Source organism: Carcharodon carcharias, chromosome 4 (genome assembly GCF_017639515.1).
Source record: "Carcharodon carcharias isolate sCarCar2 chromosome 4, sCarCar2.pri, whole genome shotgun sequence".
NCBI classification, from domain to species: Eukaryota; Metazoa; Chordata; class Chondrichthyes; order Lamniformes; family Lamnidae; genus Carcharodon; species Carcharodon carcharias.
Window position 1 is genome coordinate 160,865,174 of NC_054470.1, and position 17,863 is coordinate 160,883,036.

Genomic DNA, 17,863 nt, shown 5'->3' on the forward strand with positions numbered 1-17,863 from the left:
TGCATTAGAAGAAGTTCAGAGAAGGTTCACTCAACTCATTCCTGGGATGAAGGCTTATCTTATGAAGAAAGGTTGAACAGGTTGGGCCTAAACCCATTGGACATTAGAAGAATGAGAAGTGATCTGATTGAAACATATAAGTTCCTGTGGGGACTTGCTAGAGTGGATACTGAGGGGGTGTTTCATCTTGTGGGGGAATCTAGAACTAGGGTACACAGTGAAGAATAAGTAGTCTATCATTTAAGATGGTGATGAAGAGAAATTTCTTCTCTCAAAGGGTTGTTAGTCTGTGGAATTCTCTTCCCCAGAAAGCAATGGAGACTGGGTCATTAAATTTATTCAAGTCTGAGTTAGATAGATTTTTGACCGACAAGGGAGTCAAGGGTTATAGGGGATAGAGAGGAAACTGGAGTTGAGACCACAATCAGATCAGTCATGATATTATTGAATGGTGGAGCAGGCTCCAAGGGCTAAATGGCCTTCACCTGCTCCTAAGTCCTATGTTTCTATAGGAGTTATTGAGAGATATTGATGCACACTTTAAATAATTTAGTTGACTCATGAAATACTGACAAGGAGCACCACTGAGAATTTATGTTAGAGTCTTATCAATATATTAACATAGATTTTTCTAAAATAGCTTGAAACATAATGGAGCTCCATTTTTGTCACAACTCGACAGACACCTTTAAAGTTATTGCAAAGTTTATGCAATTTCTATAGAATTAAATATCTGGTGGCTTTTTAAATCCTTGACAAAGCAGCAATTGCAATGCCTATCGTGTTTTGTAACTGGAGGGACACTAGGACCCGAAGTTCTGGCTGAAGTGGAAGTAAAAGGCTGAAGTACACTCCACTGTTGATCAGTCTGGAGAAATCTAAATTCCAGGGGATTAAAGGTGTAACCAGCTGGCTGAAGGTAGTGGATCACTGTATTCAAGCTGAATAAACACATGCCCACGAAAAATGCTTCGTGTTTATCCACATATGGAGGTATAGTAAAGCAAGTCCGGAGTGGAGATCAACGTTGGAGTCAGTGGGAACTTATTTCTAGTAAGAGTAGAATGAATGAGAACAGTCTGCCGCCGAAGGAGGTGAGAGAAACGCGGTGTAAAAGAGTTGGTGGGGTAGAAGAATACAGGGCTGCTTATGATATCGAACATTGAATGGACCTTTTTTTTTGCTGGGGATAGGGTGAAGAGAATTAAGGTTCTTTGCAGTTTGCGATTATATCATTGATTTAGTGTCACATTTGTTTGTGAAATAATGCGAAATTGAGGAAAAGAAATGAACTATGACTTGATGGGTGAAATACTGCGTCGTAATTAGTCACGTTACTGTTTTACAAATATGTGGAATTTTCAATATTTTCATAAGCGTTATGACACTTCTTTGTTAAATTTCTGAAACTCACATAGTTTTGATGATGTTCTTGAAACCACATTTACCGTGTCTAAACATTGTGACGTATGAGGTGTTTAGAGAAAGAAGCAAGCCTAATTGATGGTTGTAGGTTAACTTTCACCCCAAAGCATAGGCAAAATGTTTGACATTATCCAGAAACTATTGGGCACTCGATATTCCCGGTTTTGATATATATGCAATAATTTGCAGGGATTTAATTCTGAATAGAAATGCATTTATTAGTGAATAAATAACAACAATTAATTAATTTCTATAAGGTTTCAAGTCTGCGGAATGATAAAGGATGTCATAGAATCACAGAATGGTTACAGCACAGAAGGAAGCCATGCGACCTATTGGCTTTCTGCAAGAGCTAATCAATTAGTCCCGGACCCCCACCCTTTAGCCTTAGCCATGCAATTTCTTTTCTAATTTCTTTTTGAAAACCACCATTGCATCTGCCTCCACCACACCCTCAAGCAGTGCATTCCAGATCCTCACCATTTGCTGCAGGAGGTGGGGAGAGTTTCCCCTCATGTTGCTGTTGGTTCTTTAGCCATTCACCTGAAATCCATGTTCCCTGGTTTACCATCCTTCTGCCAAGGGGAACAATTTCTCTCTCTCTATTCTGCCTAGACTCCTCATGATTTTGAACATTCTGTCAAATCTCCTCTAAATCTTCCCTAAGGAGAGCAACCCTAGCTTCTGCAATCTATCCACATAACTGCAGTCCCCCATCTCTGGTACCATTCTTGCGACTTTTTCCTGCGCTCTCTAAAGCTTTCACATCTTCCTAAAGTATAGTGCACCAAATTGGACACAATATTCCAGTTGAGGCCGAACTAGTGTTTTATAAAGGTTCATCATAACTTCCTCACTTTCATACTCTATGCCTCTATTTATAACCTCCAGGACCCCATATGCCTTTAAATCACTGTCTCAGCCTACACTGCAACCTTCAATGATTTGTGCACAAATACCCCCAGGTCTCTCTGTTCCTGCACCCAATACTATTAGATTCTAAAAAGTTAATCCTTTGAAATTTGAGGTCATTCAAAATGTTTTATGAAATATTTTCATTAAGCTCCATGTTAAATATTTTTAACAATCTACTTTAGGGTTTATTATCTGTAATGCTATAGTTCACTATCTAAATTAATATTTCATATGCTTCAATAAGAAATAACATGGTGTCACTGATCTTAGAATTCTTTCCTGTTTAGTTTCACACAAGGTATAAAACTAGTCTTATCAGCCTTTCACTCTAAGCTCATGCACTCTAGTATTCATTGGTGAGACTTACTGTCTCTAGTGGGGGGAATGGGGCAATGTCTTTATCGTGTATAAATGACAATATTACAGAGAATTGCAGAATCAGTGCTCTACCAGGCAAATCTTACCAAATAATATTTTAATTAAAGCAATAGTAGGAAACGAGCTAATTTGCCAACTTATTCTCAAAACTGCCTTCCTACATAAGAATAGAAAAATTGTAACTCCTATTATCTTAAAGAAAAACATAAGCCAAATCTACAATTCAAGGAACAATTCAGAGTTACTACCAATTTGATGACTTTAGTAAAACTTACTGTTATTTGCATGGATTGATAAATACAAAATGAAAGAATTTCAAGTAAAATGGAGAATCTACAGTAAAATAGAAATTCCTAATTTACTTTCTGCTTTTTCACTTGATATTAGTTTTGGCTCTGGAGCATGTTGCAGTTGTGTTTTAATCTAGTTAATGCTTTGATAGCATTAATGGAGCATTAGCTCACTTAAGCCCAGTTTCAAATTTCCTTCTGGCACCAACTGGTTTAACTCACAATAATGTACAGGCCTACAATTAATAGTCTTTGACTTGTTAAGGGATGGTTAAAGACTTTTCAAGATAATTATGCAAATTTTTACATGTCTGCCTTCCAACGCACATTGTATTAATGATGGCTGATTGAGGCTAAGGTGCAAAAAGGGACAGCTGAGATCAACAGTGAACAGAGCAGGAACATTGTAAAGACCATTTAAGTTTGCACAGCAGTGTGTGCATCAGCAAGTCTTTCTTTAATAAATGTATTGGCAGCAAAATTGTAACTCCTATTATTGCGTATTCCTGTACGCAACATTGTGGGACATAAATGGCAACAAGGCATGAAAAAGAGGGTGAGAATGCTGATGAGCCGTTAACAGAAAATCTGCATTTACTGGATAAAGCAATACAGGTTCACAATGCTCTCATTAAATATGTCTTTCCTTAAGACCGTCCTCTTTATATTGAACATTTGTTATTTTTAAAGAACCATTCCTCAGTGATGCTGTTTATGTGATGGCCATTCATTTTGACCTGTTTCTGTACTGCATATTCGATGTAATAAATGATTTCTATGAAACTAAAGTATCTTTAATAAAAATAATAGCGAAGGTGCAGTAAGTTTAATCGTATGTGTCACTGCACTCCTTATTAGTATATGTGCTAATGCATCATGATATTTTAATTCCATTCATACATTACGGATTGCTGGAAGGATTAGATCTAGAGATCTCTTATGAGAGACTTGCATGTGGCTGTGCTGGCTGCATACTTTAACAAATGGAAGACTAAGATGGCTTCATGTGTATGCCAGGAAAGATTGTCCTGGAGCTGTGTGCCTTTGGTGAGGCTCCTCCTGTCATCTCCCCAGAGAAAACTGCAAAGGATTGATAGGAACCTAAAGCCATCTGCCTAGTCCTGTTCTTTTAGTCACATACCCTATTTGGAAACATTATTCTTGCATTGGCTGTTGTTATGCCTGAACATACAGCATTTTTTGCCAAAAGGGATCTGAAACCCTCATTTGTAGCTATCTGAAGTTTATGCTGAAGCAATCCATTACCGCATCATGGAACGTGGACCCAAAACTCAGACAGCATTAATTGGAACAAGTACAGCAATGTTGCTCAATGCCTACATGCCTGGGTTTTCCTCTGGAGATGTGACTGATGCTGTGAGCTGCACAACAACACCCAACTGTGTATCAGCTAGTTGCATCATATTGTACAAAGAGACAAATGATTGGTGCACTAGTTCATGCTCCTGAAATATGTGATGATAGTGGTAGGAGGTAAGAATCGGAGTGAAACAAAAGGGCTTGTGCCCATGCCATGCCCCCATGCAAAAGTCGCCAGGTCGTCTTCAGCTTCCACCTTTACCTCTTCCATATCTGTGAGGAATGAATCACCTGCTTCTTCTCAATCGCGAATGCCCTCAGGAGGGGATGGTTCTGGGCTGGTTTGTATTTGAAGTACTGTAGGGAGGCTGCTGCTGAGAGAACCTGGCTCTGCTCTTGGGATTCTGTTAGATTATAAGAAGAAAAGGTCACTTTCTAACAGGTCAGGCATGTTATTGCTGTGTATACAATACCTTTTTTTCAACACTATACAGTCTCTATGTGTGCAGACAGCATGCTATTGCTGCATAAACAATGAACTGAATCTTCTGAGTAATGGCAATCACCATTGCATTGCCTCCCTGCTATTATTCTTTTACACAGCACCGGAGCTCCGCATTTCTCATTTAGACTTCCAAACTGGGTCTCTTCAGAAATGCGGAGTGTACCTGTTCTCGGAGTCCTCCTTCGTAGTGTGGGTTCATTGGGGGAAGCCAAGACACATCCCCTTTTTATGGCGTTAGCTGCCATATTTTGGGAAGTCTTCATTCACTAACACAGTGAAAAGCTTTGGGGCATTTAAATAGCTTTTCACCATGTTAGTGAATGCGAGTGAGTTAAGTAGGCAGGGTGGCAGAATAGTAGGGTGGCAGAGTGGCAGGGTAGCAGGTGACTGGGTGAGTAGAGTGGGAGGGTAGGGAGGATAGCAATGTCATAGGTCAGGTAGGGTGCCAGCTGGGTGGGGTGGTGAGGTCAGGTCAGAGGGTGGGGGGGAGTCGGAGGGTTGGGTGCTTGGAGAGTCTAAAGGGGTCAGAAGGTTGAAGGAGCGGAGCAGTAGGGAGTTGGGGGCATCAGTTGCATAGTTACCTAGCAGTTACATATGGTTTTTTTCCTGTCTAACATTCTGGTAAGTGATTTGGAACCTTCCAAATTTTGACTCTAACTTAGAGTGGGAGACTTTTTCAGAGGGTTCTGGGTGCAGGGTAATTGCCCATCGGCAGTTGAAACTTCCCAGGCAATTCCCACAGAGTCTTTGCAATTCCCACAGAGTCTTTGCTTTGGAACTTGAACTGAAGGACCCCTCAGATCACCCAGGGTACCTCTGGGGTACGATCATCCAGAGACCAGAAGATCTGGGCCAATACCTTATTTTTTTCAACACTACCCAGTTTCTGCTTTACATGTGCAGGACATATTTGCACATAAATGTTATTGTGTATAACTTGTTGGGTTCCTATGACATGAAAAGAAACCCAACACTGTATGCTCAAAACTTTCTTATTGCTATTTTTTAAAATGAATTTTCCGCTGAACCAAAAAGGATGGCTGCTACAAGTCACCTGACCATAGGGTTGGCCCTTATCCACTCAGCTTGTGGAATCTCACATCTCATTATACAAACCCCTTGTAATTAATGAAAGCAGACAAAATGCAGATGAACTCCTCTCCTGGGTATTGAATGTGACATAAACTATCCTTCTGAATTCATCATAATGCGAGTTTGCTGCGGGTTATTATTAAATTGTATCACATAAACCGAAGGTTTGGGAAAACATGTCACCACTTACTTTAAAAATAATTCTCAGCACCTTCTGCTTAAGTACAGGTTGTGAGAGGAATTAAGTACAGTTTGCCTGTATTTCTCATGTCCGTAACAAACTATACAAAACTGGACTGCCTCCAGTCCCGCAGGCTATATGTCACCCAACGGAGTTAGCTTCCCAGGTGATGATCTCTGGGACAAAGTCTTCAAGAGGCACAAGACTTTTGGCCTACTCAGATTTTTTTGCCTGCCTTCACAGTGCCTTCTGTTGAAAGCAGATTTTCACTGTTAGTGTAAGATAAATATGAATGAGTGTTTTGTGCTTAATATTCTCGGCAGCTGCATTGTTTTATGGCTTTGTGTGTAGCTCACCTGAAAATAAAGTAAGACTGTCAATTGTTCTAGGATACTGGCAAAACATGAAACTCAGATATGGACATGTCAGATGGCTTCAGTGACTTAAAGGAGAGAGTGCAGAGAATGGTGAGTCACTCATCACAGTTGTAAGTGTAGCTGTAGGACATCACTGCAGGAGATCCTCAGGGGAGTCTCCTCAGCCCATCCATATTCAGCTGCTTGATCAATGACCTTCCTTCCATCATAAGGTCAGAAGTGGGAATGTTCACTGATGATTGCACAATGTTCAGCACCATTCATGACTCCTCTGATACTGAAGCAGTCCATGTCCAAACGCAGCAAGACCTGGACAATATCCAGGCTTGGGCTGACAAGTCGCAAGTAACATTTGGGCCACACAAGTGTCAAGCAATGACCATCTCCAACAAGAGAAAATCCAACCATTGCCCCTTGATGTTCAACAGCATTACCATCACTGAATCCCCTACTATCAATATCCTGGGGGTTACCGCTGACCAGAAACTGAACTGAACTAGCCACATAAATACTGTGGCTACAAGAGCAGGTCAGTGACTAGGAATCATGTGATGAGTAAGTCACCTCCTGACTCCCCAAAAGCCTGTCCACCATCTGCAAGGCACAAGTTAGGAGTGTGATGGAATAGTCTCCACTTGCCTGGATGAGTGCAACTCCCACAACACTCAAGAAGCTTGACACCATCCAGGATAAACTTGCCCGCTTGATTGGCACCCCATCCACAAACATTCACTCCCTCCACCACCGACGCACAGTAGCAGCTGTGTGTACCATCTACAAGATGCACTGCAGGAACTCACCAAGGCTCCTTAGACAGCACCTTCCAAACCCACGACCACCACCATCTAGTAGGACAAGGGCAGCAGATGGATGGAAACGCCATCATCTGGAAGTTTTCCTCCAAGTCACTCGCCATCCTGACTTGGAAATATGTCGCCATTCCTTCACTGTCACTGGATCAAAATCCTGGAACTCCCTATCTAACAGCACTGTGGATGTACTTACACCACATGGCCTGCAGCAGTCAAAAAGGCAGCTTACCACCACCTTCTCAAGGGCAACTAGGGATGCACAATAAATACTGGCCCAGCCAGCGAAGCCCACATCCCGTAAATGAATTTTAAAAAAAGATGGGACAGCTTTATCAGCTAAACAAATGCTGGCTGCAGCTGAGTGTAAATCCAACATGTCCACAGGTTCCAATGAACTGCTTTGTAATCCAGAACTCACGAGGCAAGCTGAACAATGTTGCAAACTTCATTATCCAGTGCATGAGCTCTTGGTTGTGGCATTTTTTTCAAGAGAGATTCTAGGAACATCAAGAGTGAACATCTCTCAAGAAAAGCTTCCCCTCGTTATTTTGAGGTGTTGATGTGCACAATTCAAGACATAACAATAGCTGGTTTCAATCCCTCCTGGAAGCATAATTGAGGACACTATTAATAAGAGTTTCAGAGATAATGTAGAAGTACAATGGTCTCCACACATGGAACCAGTGGTCACTGCCTTGAGCAACTCAGAAGAAATGACTTTCAAGTTGTTGCTAGTTCTTTTGCCAGTGTGACTCACTGGGAAAATGAAAGAATTTTCATTCATACAGCTCTTTATGACATCTTTCAGAAGTGATGCAAAACACATCACCTACAAAGGTACATTGTGGAGTGCATTCATGTCATTATATAGGTGAGAATATGGCAAGATTAGCACCACAATATATGTAGGCACTCACAGCTGGAATAGTTGTGTCAGCTTCGAAGGATACAACATGGACTGTAGTGATTCAAAGAATTTGGTCTACCAACACCTTCTGAGCATCTGGAATGGGCAATAAATACCAGTATTGACCACATCCTGAGAATGAATAATTGTCTAAATAATAAAGACATTCTTAAGCAACCTGAAGATCTGTTTGATGATGTTATTGTTTCATTTAAGTAAGTACATTCTTTGCTAACAATTACAGGTACTACATATTGATTTCATAAACTCTGTTTTAAGTCAGCAACCCTTATCTCCAAGGAACTGACCATTTAACTGGTTGCCACTGTTGAATATTTGAGGAAACAGAAATCTGTGGCCCTTTTGTTGCACTGCTACACCAGAGAAGGGCAATAAGTTAGTCTTGGGCCTCTATATAGTGGATCTCAGCCTGTTCTAATTTCAAGGGGGGGGTGGTTCCATGGAACAGGGGCCTTGTCATGAGCACGACAAGAGCATGCGACACCCAGGCTGAAAATTTCTTTATCCTTGCCACGAAAAAAGAGTGGTGGGCTAGGATGCTGAGTGAGTGGCAATTTACTGCCCTGCCCCGATAGAAATGGAACTCACCTCAGAATCCTACACTTGTCAGTGGCCAGGACCCCAGCAATTTCAAACATTGCCATTTTTTTTTCAATGCATGTACAGACAAAACACATTGAAAAAATGAAGGGATCTAAGTAGCCTACATCACCCATAATGGAACAGATAGCTTTTGTTAGAATTACTGGCTTCCCCATTCATGGAGACACCTGAAATGTGCTCCCAGCGACCTCCTCCTTTGCCCCAGTACCCTGGCATATCCCAGCATTTGGGATGGGATGTCAAGTACAGACATTGAATTCCATCATATGTACTCCTTATAAACTATGCATTTGAATTCAGAATTCTTTATCGATGTACAGTGACCCTGTTTGACATTCATGGAATGATGTATTTTTCTGTTGCTCTATGCCACAAAATGTTGTACGAGTGCTTGGGTTCAATCGCTGATGCCTTGCACACTTTTTACAATACCATATCTATTTCTTATGCTGCATTCTGGTGCTGAATGTAACACAGTGGTGATTATGTTGAAACAGATCTGGCACTTTAGTAATGCAGCAGTGAGGTGCAAATTGGCATTTTCAGCAATATCTGTTTCTTGAAAGGACCCTGTGGGATTAAATTTGAGTGTGTCATTGTGCTTCATGTAGTATTAACGTTCTTCACTAGTTGCACATCTAGTTGCAGGTGAAAATATTTGAATAGTGCCCCTGACCAGGCAAAGTGTTTTCACAAGGTATTTCTCTGTGAGATAGAGGTAGTTCCATTACATTTGATGGAAATGAAATCGGAGGTAGAAGTGAGTACCAGTGATCTTCCACCTATGGCCTCAGCCCTCACTTGCACCCTTCTTCTAACATGTCTTGCATAGTGAAACTTGCTGCTGCAGCCATGTTGCCTTGTGTACTGAAAGATTTGTAGGATCTTAGAATGTCTGCTCCACGTAAAGAATTTCAAATGAATCTATGATCAAATGATGCTTGTGAAGCCTCTAGCAAGAGAAGAAAAAATAAATACTGAGTCAGCAAGTTATTGCTTCATACCTGTCTGTTCCCAGGAGCAATTTTGAGAAAATAGGCAAAGGTGCAAAGGTTACTAATTGCTCCATTAGAGTTAATACAATAGGTCAATGTGAGAGCTATTTAACTTAAATGGAACAGCAGCAAGAATAGTTAAAGTTTAGTAGCTACTGCCAAAACTTGGTTATCAGTTGTCATAAAGTGATCACAGCACAGAAGTAGGCCATTTGCCCATTGAGTCCATGCCAGTTGTTCTGTAGATTGCAGCTTCTAAGATGACACAATCTTTTTGGCACCAAAAATCATGTTTAGGCCTATACTCGGTGTATAAGTCAACCCCACCTCCCAGCTTTATGTGAAGAAATGTTATATCAATTTTTCACTTCAGAAATGCCTCACCTTATAAGTTGGTGCATGGTGATATGGGCTATGTTGCCGAGAAGATGTGCGGGAGTTTAACACACACATGCATGCATGACAAACGATGAACAGAAATGGGTCCTCATGCAAAAATAATGAAGTATGAAGCTGCTTTCAAGCTAAAAATTATAAGATTTGCTAACTTTTCAAATAAATGTGCTGCAGCAAGGGCACTCAGCTTTAGTGAAAAACTGTTGCAAGAGTGGAAGAAGACAGGATCTCCTCTGAAGAAGATGCCAAAGACCAAATGCGCCATGAGAACAAGGACCAGCCACTAGCCTGATCTTGAGAAGCATGTATCAGAATTGGTCCTTGAAAATCGTCAGAATGGTTATATCATCACCAGAAATGCAATGTGAATATATGGACCTAAGTTGGCCAAATCAAACCCTGAGTCCAACAAAGATTTCAGAGCAATAGCTAATTGCTATAGCTGCTTTATGGAACAAAAATGTCTGGTTTATGGCAGAAAACCAAGATCGCTTAGAGACTACTTGATGCCAAAATTGCCAGTTTCCAGCAATTCATTAGGCAGTGGCAAAAGCACGAGAACCCATAATGTCACATCAGCAGCATGGATGAATTGTCTATGAGTTTCAATATGCCCAGCAACTGAACTGTGGAGCGGAAAGGTTTGAAACAATTCATGATTTTCAAGCTTAAACCATGCCGAAAATCAAGTTCCATGCAGGAATATATGCCCATGACAACAGATAGATGGTTGAGATGGAATGAAGTTGTGGATTGGTATTGTGTGGAATAGATGTCCCAGTGGCCTACTCAAAGAACGCAGCTGAGGGACATGTTCAAATCCAATATAACCAGTGAGACCGAGAAACACTTGCAAAGAAATAATGCCCAAACTGCAGTTATACCAGGGGTCCAATGTCCATAGTTCAACCTTTGGATATGTGCCTCAACAAGTCATTCAAGAATTATTTTCACTCTGAATGGCAGATAAAAAACCTTCACAAAGAGTGGAAATATGATGTCATTGAATCATCAGATGCTACAAACTGTAAACAGATGGTTCAAAATGGATGGAGAGGCAGATGATTTGTTGCTGAGATGATTCTGAAACCAAGAGCGCCAAATTTGATCCAGAGTAGAATCCTTATGATGATACCATAGCCGAAGTGCCTCAGAATGAATTTATTGGACTCTTAGCGTTCAATGTTGATGACAATGAATTTGATAGTTTTAAAAATATTTTGATTGAATTTTACAAGGATATCTTTAACCACACTCATTCAATAAAATGTGTCACATTGATTTAATTTGATGGTGTTATGTTTTTTCTCACATTTCAAAATGACGACCACCTTTAACAACACTGGCAATTCAGAATCGCAGAAACAGAATCACAGAAAAATTACAGCGCAGAAGGAGGCCATTCGGCCCATTGTGTCTGCGCCAGCTCTCAGAATGAGAAATTCACTTAGTACTCTTCACTGCACAACCATCATATTCTTCCTTTGTAGATAACTGTCTAATTCCCTTTTGAATGCTTCAATTGAACCTACCTCCACCACTCTCTAAAGCACTGCATTCCAGACTTTAGCTACTTGCTATGTGAAAAGGTTTTCCTCATGTTGCTTTTGCTTCTTTTACCAATTACTTTAAATCTCTGCCCTCTCATTCTCGATCCTTGTGTCACAAGTAGGAATAGTTTCTCCCTATCTACTCTGCCCAGACACCTCATGATTTTGAACACCTCTATCAAATCTCCTTTCAGCTTTCTTTTCTTCAAGGAAAACAGTCCTAACTTCTCCAATCTATCTTCATAACTGAAGTTCCTCAATTCTAGAACTATTCTCGTGAATCTTTTCTGCACTCTCTACAATGCCTTCACATCCTTCCTAAAGTGTGGCACCCAGAACTGGATGCAATACTGCAGCTGAGCTCATGTCCTATACAAGTTCAACATAACCTCCTTGCTCTTGTACTCTCTGTTCCTATTGATAACACCTAAGATACTGTATGCTTTATTAACTATTCTCTACACCTGTCCTGCCACCTTCAATGATTTATGCACATAAACATGTAGTTCTCTCTGCTCCTGCATCCCTTTTAGAGTTATAGCTTTTAGTTACTATTGTCCCTCCATGCTCTTCCTATCAAAATGAATCACTTCACATTTCTATGCATTGAACTTCATCTGTCACCTGGAAAAACTCAGCAGGTCTGGCAGCATCGGCGGAGAAGAAAAGAGTTGATGTTTCGAGTCCTCATGACCCTTCAACAGAACTGAGTGAATATTAGGAGAGGGGTGAAATATAAACTGGTATCAGGGTGGGGGGGCTGGGGGGAGAGAAGTTGTGGGGGGTGTGTGGTTGTAGGGACAAGCAGGCAGTGATAGGAGCAGATAATCAAAAGATGTCACAGACAAAAGAACAAAGAGGTGTTGAAGGTGGTGATATTATCTAAACGAATGTGCTAATTAAGAATGGATGGCAGGACACTCAAGGTACACCTCTAGTGGGGGTGGGGTGGAAAGGCTAACAGGGCATAAAAGATATAGATTTAAAAATAATGGAAATAGGTGGGAAAAGAAAAATCTATATAAATTATTGGAAAAAACAAAAGGAAGGGGGAAGAAACGGAAATGGAGTGGGGATGGAGGAGGGAGTTCAAGATCTAAAGTTGTTGAATTCAGTATTCAGTCCAGAAGGCTGTAAAGTGCCTAGTCGGAAGATGAGGTGTTGTTCCTCCAGTTTGCGTTGGGCTTCACTGGAACAATGCAGCAAGCTAAGGACAGACATGTGGGCAAGAGAGCAGGGTGGAGTGTTAAAATGGCAAGCGACTGGGAGATTTGTGTCTTTCTTGCGGACAGACTACAGATGTTCTGCAAAGCGGTCGCCCAGTTTACGTTTGGTCTTTCCAACGTAGAAGAGACCGCATTGGGAGCAACGAATGCAGTAGACTAAGTTAGGGGAAATGCAAGTGAAATGCTGCTTCACTTGAAAGGAGTATTTGGGCCCTTGGACGGTGAGGAGAGAGGAAGTGAAGGGGCAGATGTTGCATCTTTTGTGTGGGCATGGGGAGGTGCCATAGGTGGGGGTTGAGGAGTAGGGGGTGATGGAGGAGTGGACCAGGGTGTCCCGGAGGGAATGATCCCTACGGAATGCCGCTGGGGGGGGTGAAGGGAAGATGTGTTTGGTGGTGGCATCATGCTGGAGTTGGCGGAAATGGCGGAGGATGATCCTTTGAATGTGGAGGCTGGTGGGGTGATAAGTGAGGACAAGGGGGACCCTATCATGTTTCTGGGAGGGAGGAGAAGACGTGAGTGCGGATGCGCGGGAGATGGGCCGGACATGGTTGAGGGCCCTGTCAACGACCGTGGGTGGAAAACCTCAGTTAAGGAAGAAGGAGGACATGTCAGAGGAACTGTTTTTGAAGGTAGCATCATCAGAACAGATGCGACGGAGGCGAAGGAACTGAGAAAATGGGATGGAGTCCTTACAGGAAGTGGGGTGTGAGGAGCTGTAGTCGAGGTAGCTGTGGGAGTCGGTAGGCTTGTAATGGATATTGGTTGGTCCAGGGTGTCCCAGAGGGAACGATCCTTACGGAATGCCGCCGGGGGGTGAATGGAAGATGTGTTTGGTGGTGGCATCATGCTGGGGTTGGCAGAAATGGCGGAGAATGATACTTTGAATGCGGAGGCTTTCCATTACAAGCCTACCGACTCCCACAGCTACCTCGACTACAGCTCCTCACACCGCGCTTCCTATAAGGACTCCATCCCATTCTCTCAGTTCCTTCGTCTCCGTCGCATCTGTTCTGATGATGCTACCTTCAAAAACAGTTCCTCCTTCTCCCTCAACCGTGTCCGGCCCATCTCCCGTGCATCTGCCCTCACGTCTTCTCCTCCCTCCCAGAAACATGATAGGGTCCCCCTTGTCCTCACTTATCACCCCACCAGCCTCCGCATTCAAAGGATCATCCTCTGCCATTTCCGCCAACTCCAGCATGATGCCACCACCAAACACATCTTCCCTTCACCCCCCCCAGCGGCATTCCATAGGGATTGTTCCCTCCGGGACACCCTGGTCCACTCCTCCATCACCCCCCTACTCCTCAACCCCCACCTTTGGCACTTCCCCATGCCCACGCAAAAGATGCAACACCTGCCCCTTCACTTCCTCTCTCCTCACCGTACAAGGGCCCAAACACTCCTTTCAAGTGAAACAGCATTTCACTTGCATTTCCCCTAACTTAGTCTACTGCATTTGTTGCTCCCAATGCGGTTTCCTCTACATTGGAGAGACCAAATGTAAACTGGGTGACCGCTTTGCAGAACATCTGCGGTCTGTCCGCAAGGAAGACCCAAACCTCCCTGTCGCTTGCCGTTTTAATACTCCACCCTGCTCTCTTGCCCACATGTCTGTCCTTGGCTTGCTGCATTGTTCCAGTGAAGCTCAACGCAAACTGGAAGAACAGCACCTCATCTTCCGACTAGGCACTTTACAGCCTTCCGGACTGAATATTGAATTCAACAACTTTAGATCTTGAACTCTCTCCTCCATCCCCAGCCCCTTTCTGTTTCTTCCCCCTTCCTTTTGTTTTTTTCCAATAATTTATATAGATTTTTCTTTTCCCACCTATTTCCATTATTTTTAAATCTATATCTTTTATGCCCTGTTAGCCTTTCCACCCCACCCCCACTAGAGCTGTATATTGAGTGTCCTGCCATCCATTCTTAATTAGCACATTCGTTTAGATAATATCATCACCTTCAACACCTCTTTGTTCTTTTGTCTGTGACATCTTTTGATTATCTGCTCCTATCACTGCTTGCTTGTCCCTATAACCACACACCCCCCACCCCACTTCTCTCTCCCCCACCCCCACCCCCCTTAAACCAGCTTACATTTCACCCCTCTCCTAATATTCTCTCAATTCTGTTGAAGGGTCATGAGGATTCGAAACGTTAACTCTTTTCTTCTCCGCCGATGCTGCCAGACCTGCTGAGTTTTCCCAGGTAATTCTGTTTTTGTTTTCTTTAATTAACTTGCATTTGGCCATGTGACTATTAATTTTGTCCTGAATTAGTGTTTCTGAAAGTTTCTCCACCACCAAATTTCAACTGACTTTCTTTTAGTTGCCGAGCTTATATTTACATCCTTTTTCTACTTGACGTTTAAGTAGATCCCCATTTTGTTGGAGGATTTTTTGAGGTCTCAAACGTCAACTTATACTCCTAGTTGTGTGGTATTTGGACAGAACATTTATGTAAGACTTCTGATGTCAGGGGGTGTGGTGCAGGGGGTTATGGTGGGCAGTGATTCATGTATGGACACCTCATGGGCTCTTACAACATTTCTCTGGGTTCTTTATGTGTAGCTTTAAATTATTTCACACAAATGGGTTGTTAAAACTCAGGTAAAAATCAACAACATAAACATTTAGGAGGGAAAGCTAGAAATAATGGACAGGAAGACGATATAAGGCTGAAAGCATAGAATTCAGTTGCTCCTTTTCTTCTTGAGATTCTGTAGATTGTATTTTGAGGCTTTTACTTTATCTGCTGATGCAGCTCCTGAAATATTTCAAAAAATATTTCCCTGCAGACTTTGGCAATTTTGCTGATTCATGGTAAAAGCAAAGACTGCTGATACATTTTGTAATAGTTTTTTAGTAAAATCTCTTCCATTAATTGTTTTTTTCTTGTCAGAGTTCACAAAATCCACCTGAGTGAACTCATAGGTCAGCATTTTCCCATCAGCCAGCACCCCCCCCCACCCCCCGGCCCGCTCGCCAACACGTAAAATGATGCGTGGCGTCCCGATGTCCCCGTGTGTCATTCTGATCCTCAGTTCGGTAGGTGCTTAGTGGAGGCGGCTGCGCGCCCTCCGAACAGTCAAAGGCCTATTAAGACCTGTTAAAAACTAATTAAAGTACTTAACTGAGCCGCTCTTCCAACCTTAAGGTTGGTGGGCAGGTGAAGAGCCCAGGCGGCCTTCGCATTTTTCATGAAACCTCATCCACGGGCGGGATGAGGCTTCATGAAGGATTTCTTAACTAAATAAAAAAATTTGAAAAAAGTCATTTACACTGTCACATGAGGGGGCATGTTTTAAAAGTTTTTTTTCCCCTCTATTTAAATTTTAAAACCTTGAACTGATCTTCCCGGGCCACCTCCATGTCTCAGGGAGATCTCTGCGCTCTTTTGCGTGCCTGCATGCGAAAGAGTGCAGGGAACCACTCAGGGAATCCCCCGCCCCGCCCGCACAGGGAGCGCTCAGAGCTTCTGGGCGCGCATCACGATGGACGGGCCTTAATTGGCCTGCCCACGTAAAATGGCAGCGCGTCCCTGATCAGTGGCACCGATTACATTCACGCCCGCCCACACAAAGTCCCCCCCACCCCCCCATGGCAGGAAATTTCTGCCCATAGTTTGTAGTCACAGTAAAACTTTAAATAAAAATATGTTTTTTGTACTTGCCACTGTAATTGTGTTTCTAGCAAAGCCATTTTTGTGGCACTTGGGATGTCTCTCTTATCCCAATATGAAGTAAATTATGTGAAAATTAACTTTGGTTTGCATCTTAGAGGGTATTAATTTACAGAGATAGAAGGCTGAGGATTAAGGCACTGTACTGTCTTCTTTGTTCTAGATCTTTAGCAGTTGCACAAGTTGTTTTCTTTAGTTGTGTCATGTCATGTTTTAACTATGTGGTTGTATTTGAAAAATTGATGTTGCTTGGTAATTAATAAGCCCCATAATAAATCTAAATGTTGATCTTCTGTGACTTTACAAGCTTATTGAGAATTTAACTGTGTTTACATAAAGATGGCATTAAGTGGTCAAATATCTCCTGCAATAAATATCAGCTGTCAGCTATGGCTCAATTTAATTGTTTGCATAAATGTAAGTAGTCAAATATCTCCTGAACAGATATCAGCTGTCAACTTTGACTCAGTGATAGCACTTTTGCCTTAGTCAGTAGATTGTGGGTTTGAGTCCCAATTGAGAGACTTGAGCACATAATGTAGGCTGACAGTTAAGCACTGTGCAGTACTGAAGGAGTACTGAATTGTTAGAGGTGCCGTCTTTAAGATGAGACATTGAACCAAAACCCGTCTTCCCTCTCAGGTGGATGTAAACTCTTCTGCTCCACTATCCAAGAGTTGTAAGGGAGTTTATCTGATGTCCTAGCCAACATTTGTGCCCCAACCTATGTTTAAAACAGCTGATCTAGTCATTTATTTCACTGTGTTTGTAGGAGCTTTCTGAGTGCAAATTGGCTGTTGTAATTCCTGCTTTACAACAGTGTCTACAATTCAAAAGTACTCCATTGGTTGTAAAGCACTTTAGGATATTCTGAGGTCATGAAAGGCACTACATTACTGCAATACTTTGTTCTTTATATTGAAGTCATTGCAGATGGGGAAGCTTTAAATTATATATTATTTACAATGAAAAGATGGTGGTGTGGTCATGTTACTGAACCAGTAATTCAGGGTTAATGCTCTCGGAATTTGGGTTCAAATCCAACCATTGCAGCTAGTGAAATTGAATTTAAATATGAAATTCAACTTAATAAATCTAGAATTGAAAGCTAATCTCAGTAATGGTGGCGATTAAATAATCATCGATCGTCGTAAAAAAAAACATCTAGTTCACTAATGTCCTT

At 42.0% G+C, this 17,863-nt stretch overlaps 1 protein-coding gene across 1 annotated transcript in view; it reads left to right on the forward strand.

Annotated features, from left to right (window-relative positions):
* The first annotated feature begins 899 nt into the window (after nucleotides 1–899).
* Nucleotides 900–17,863, forward strand: part of pde8b (phosphodiesterase 8B) — a 359,526-nt gene continuing 342,562 nt past the window's right edge. Inside the window, exon 1 of the mRNA XM_041186070.1 lies at nucleotides 900–1,094. Coding sequence (XP_041042004.1) covers nucleotides 954–1,094 — 141 coding nt within the window. The 5' untranslated portion in view covers nucleotides 900–953. The remainder of the gene's footprint in view (nucleotides 1,095–17,863) is intronic.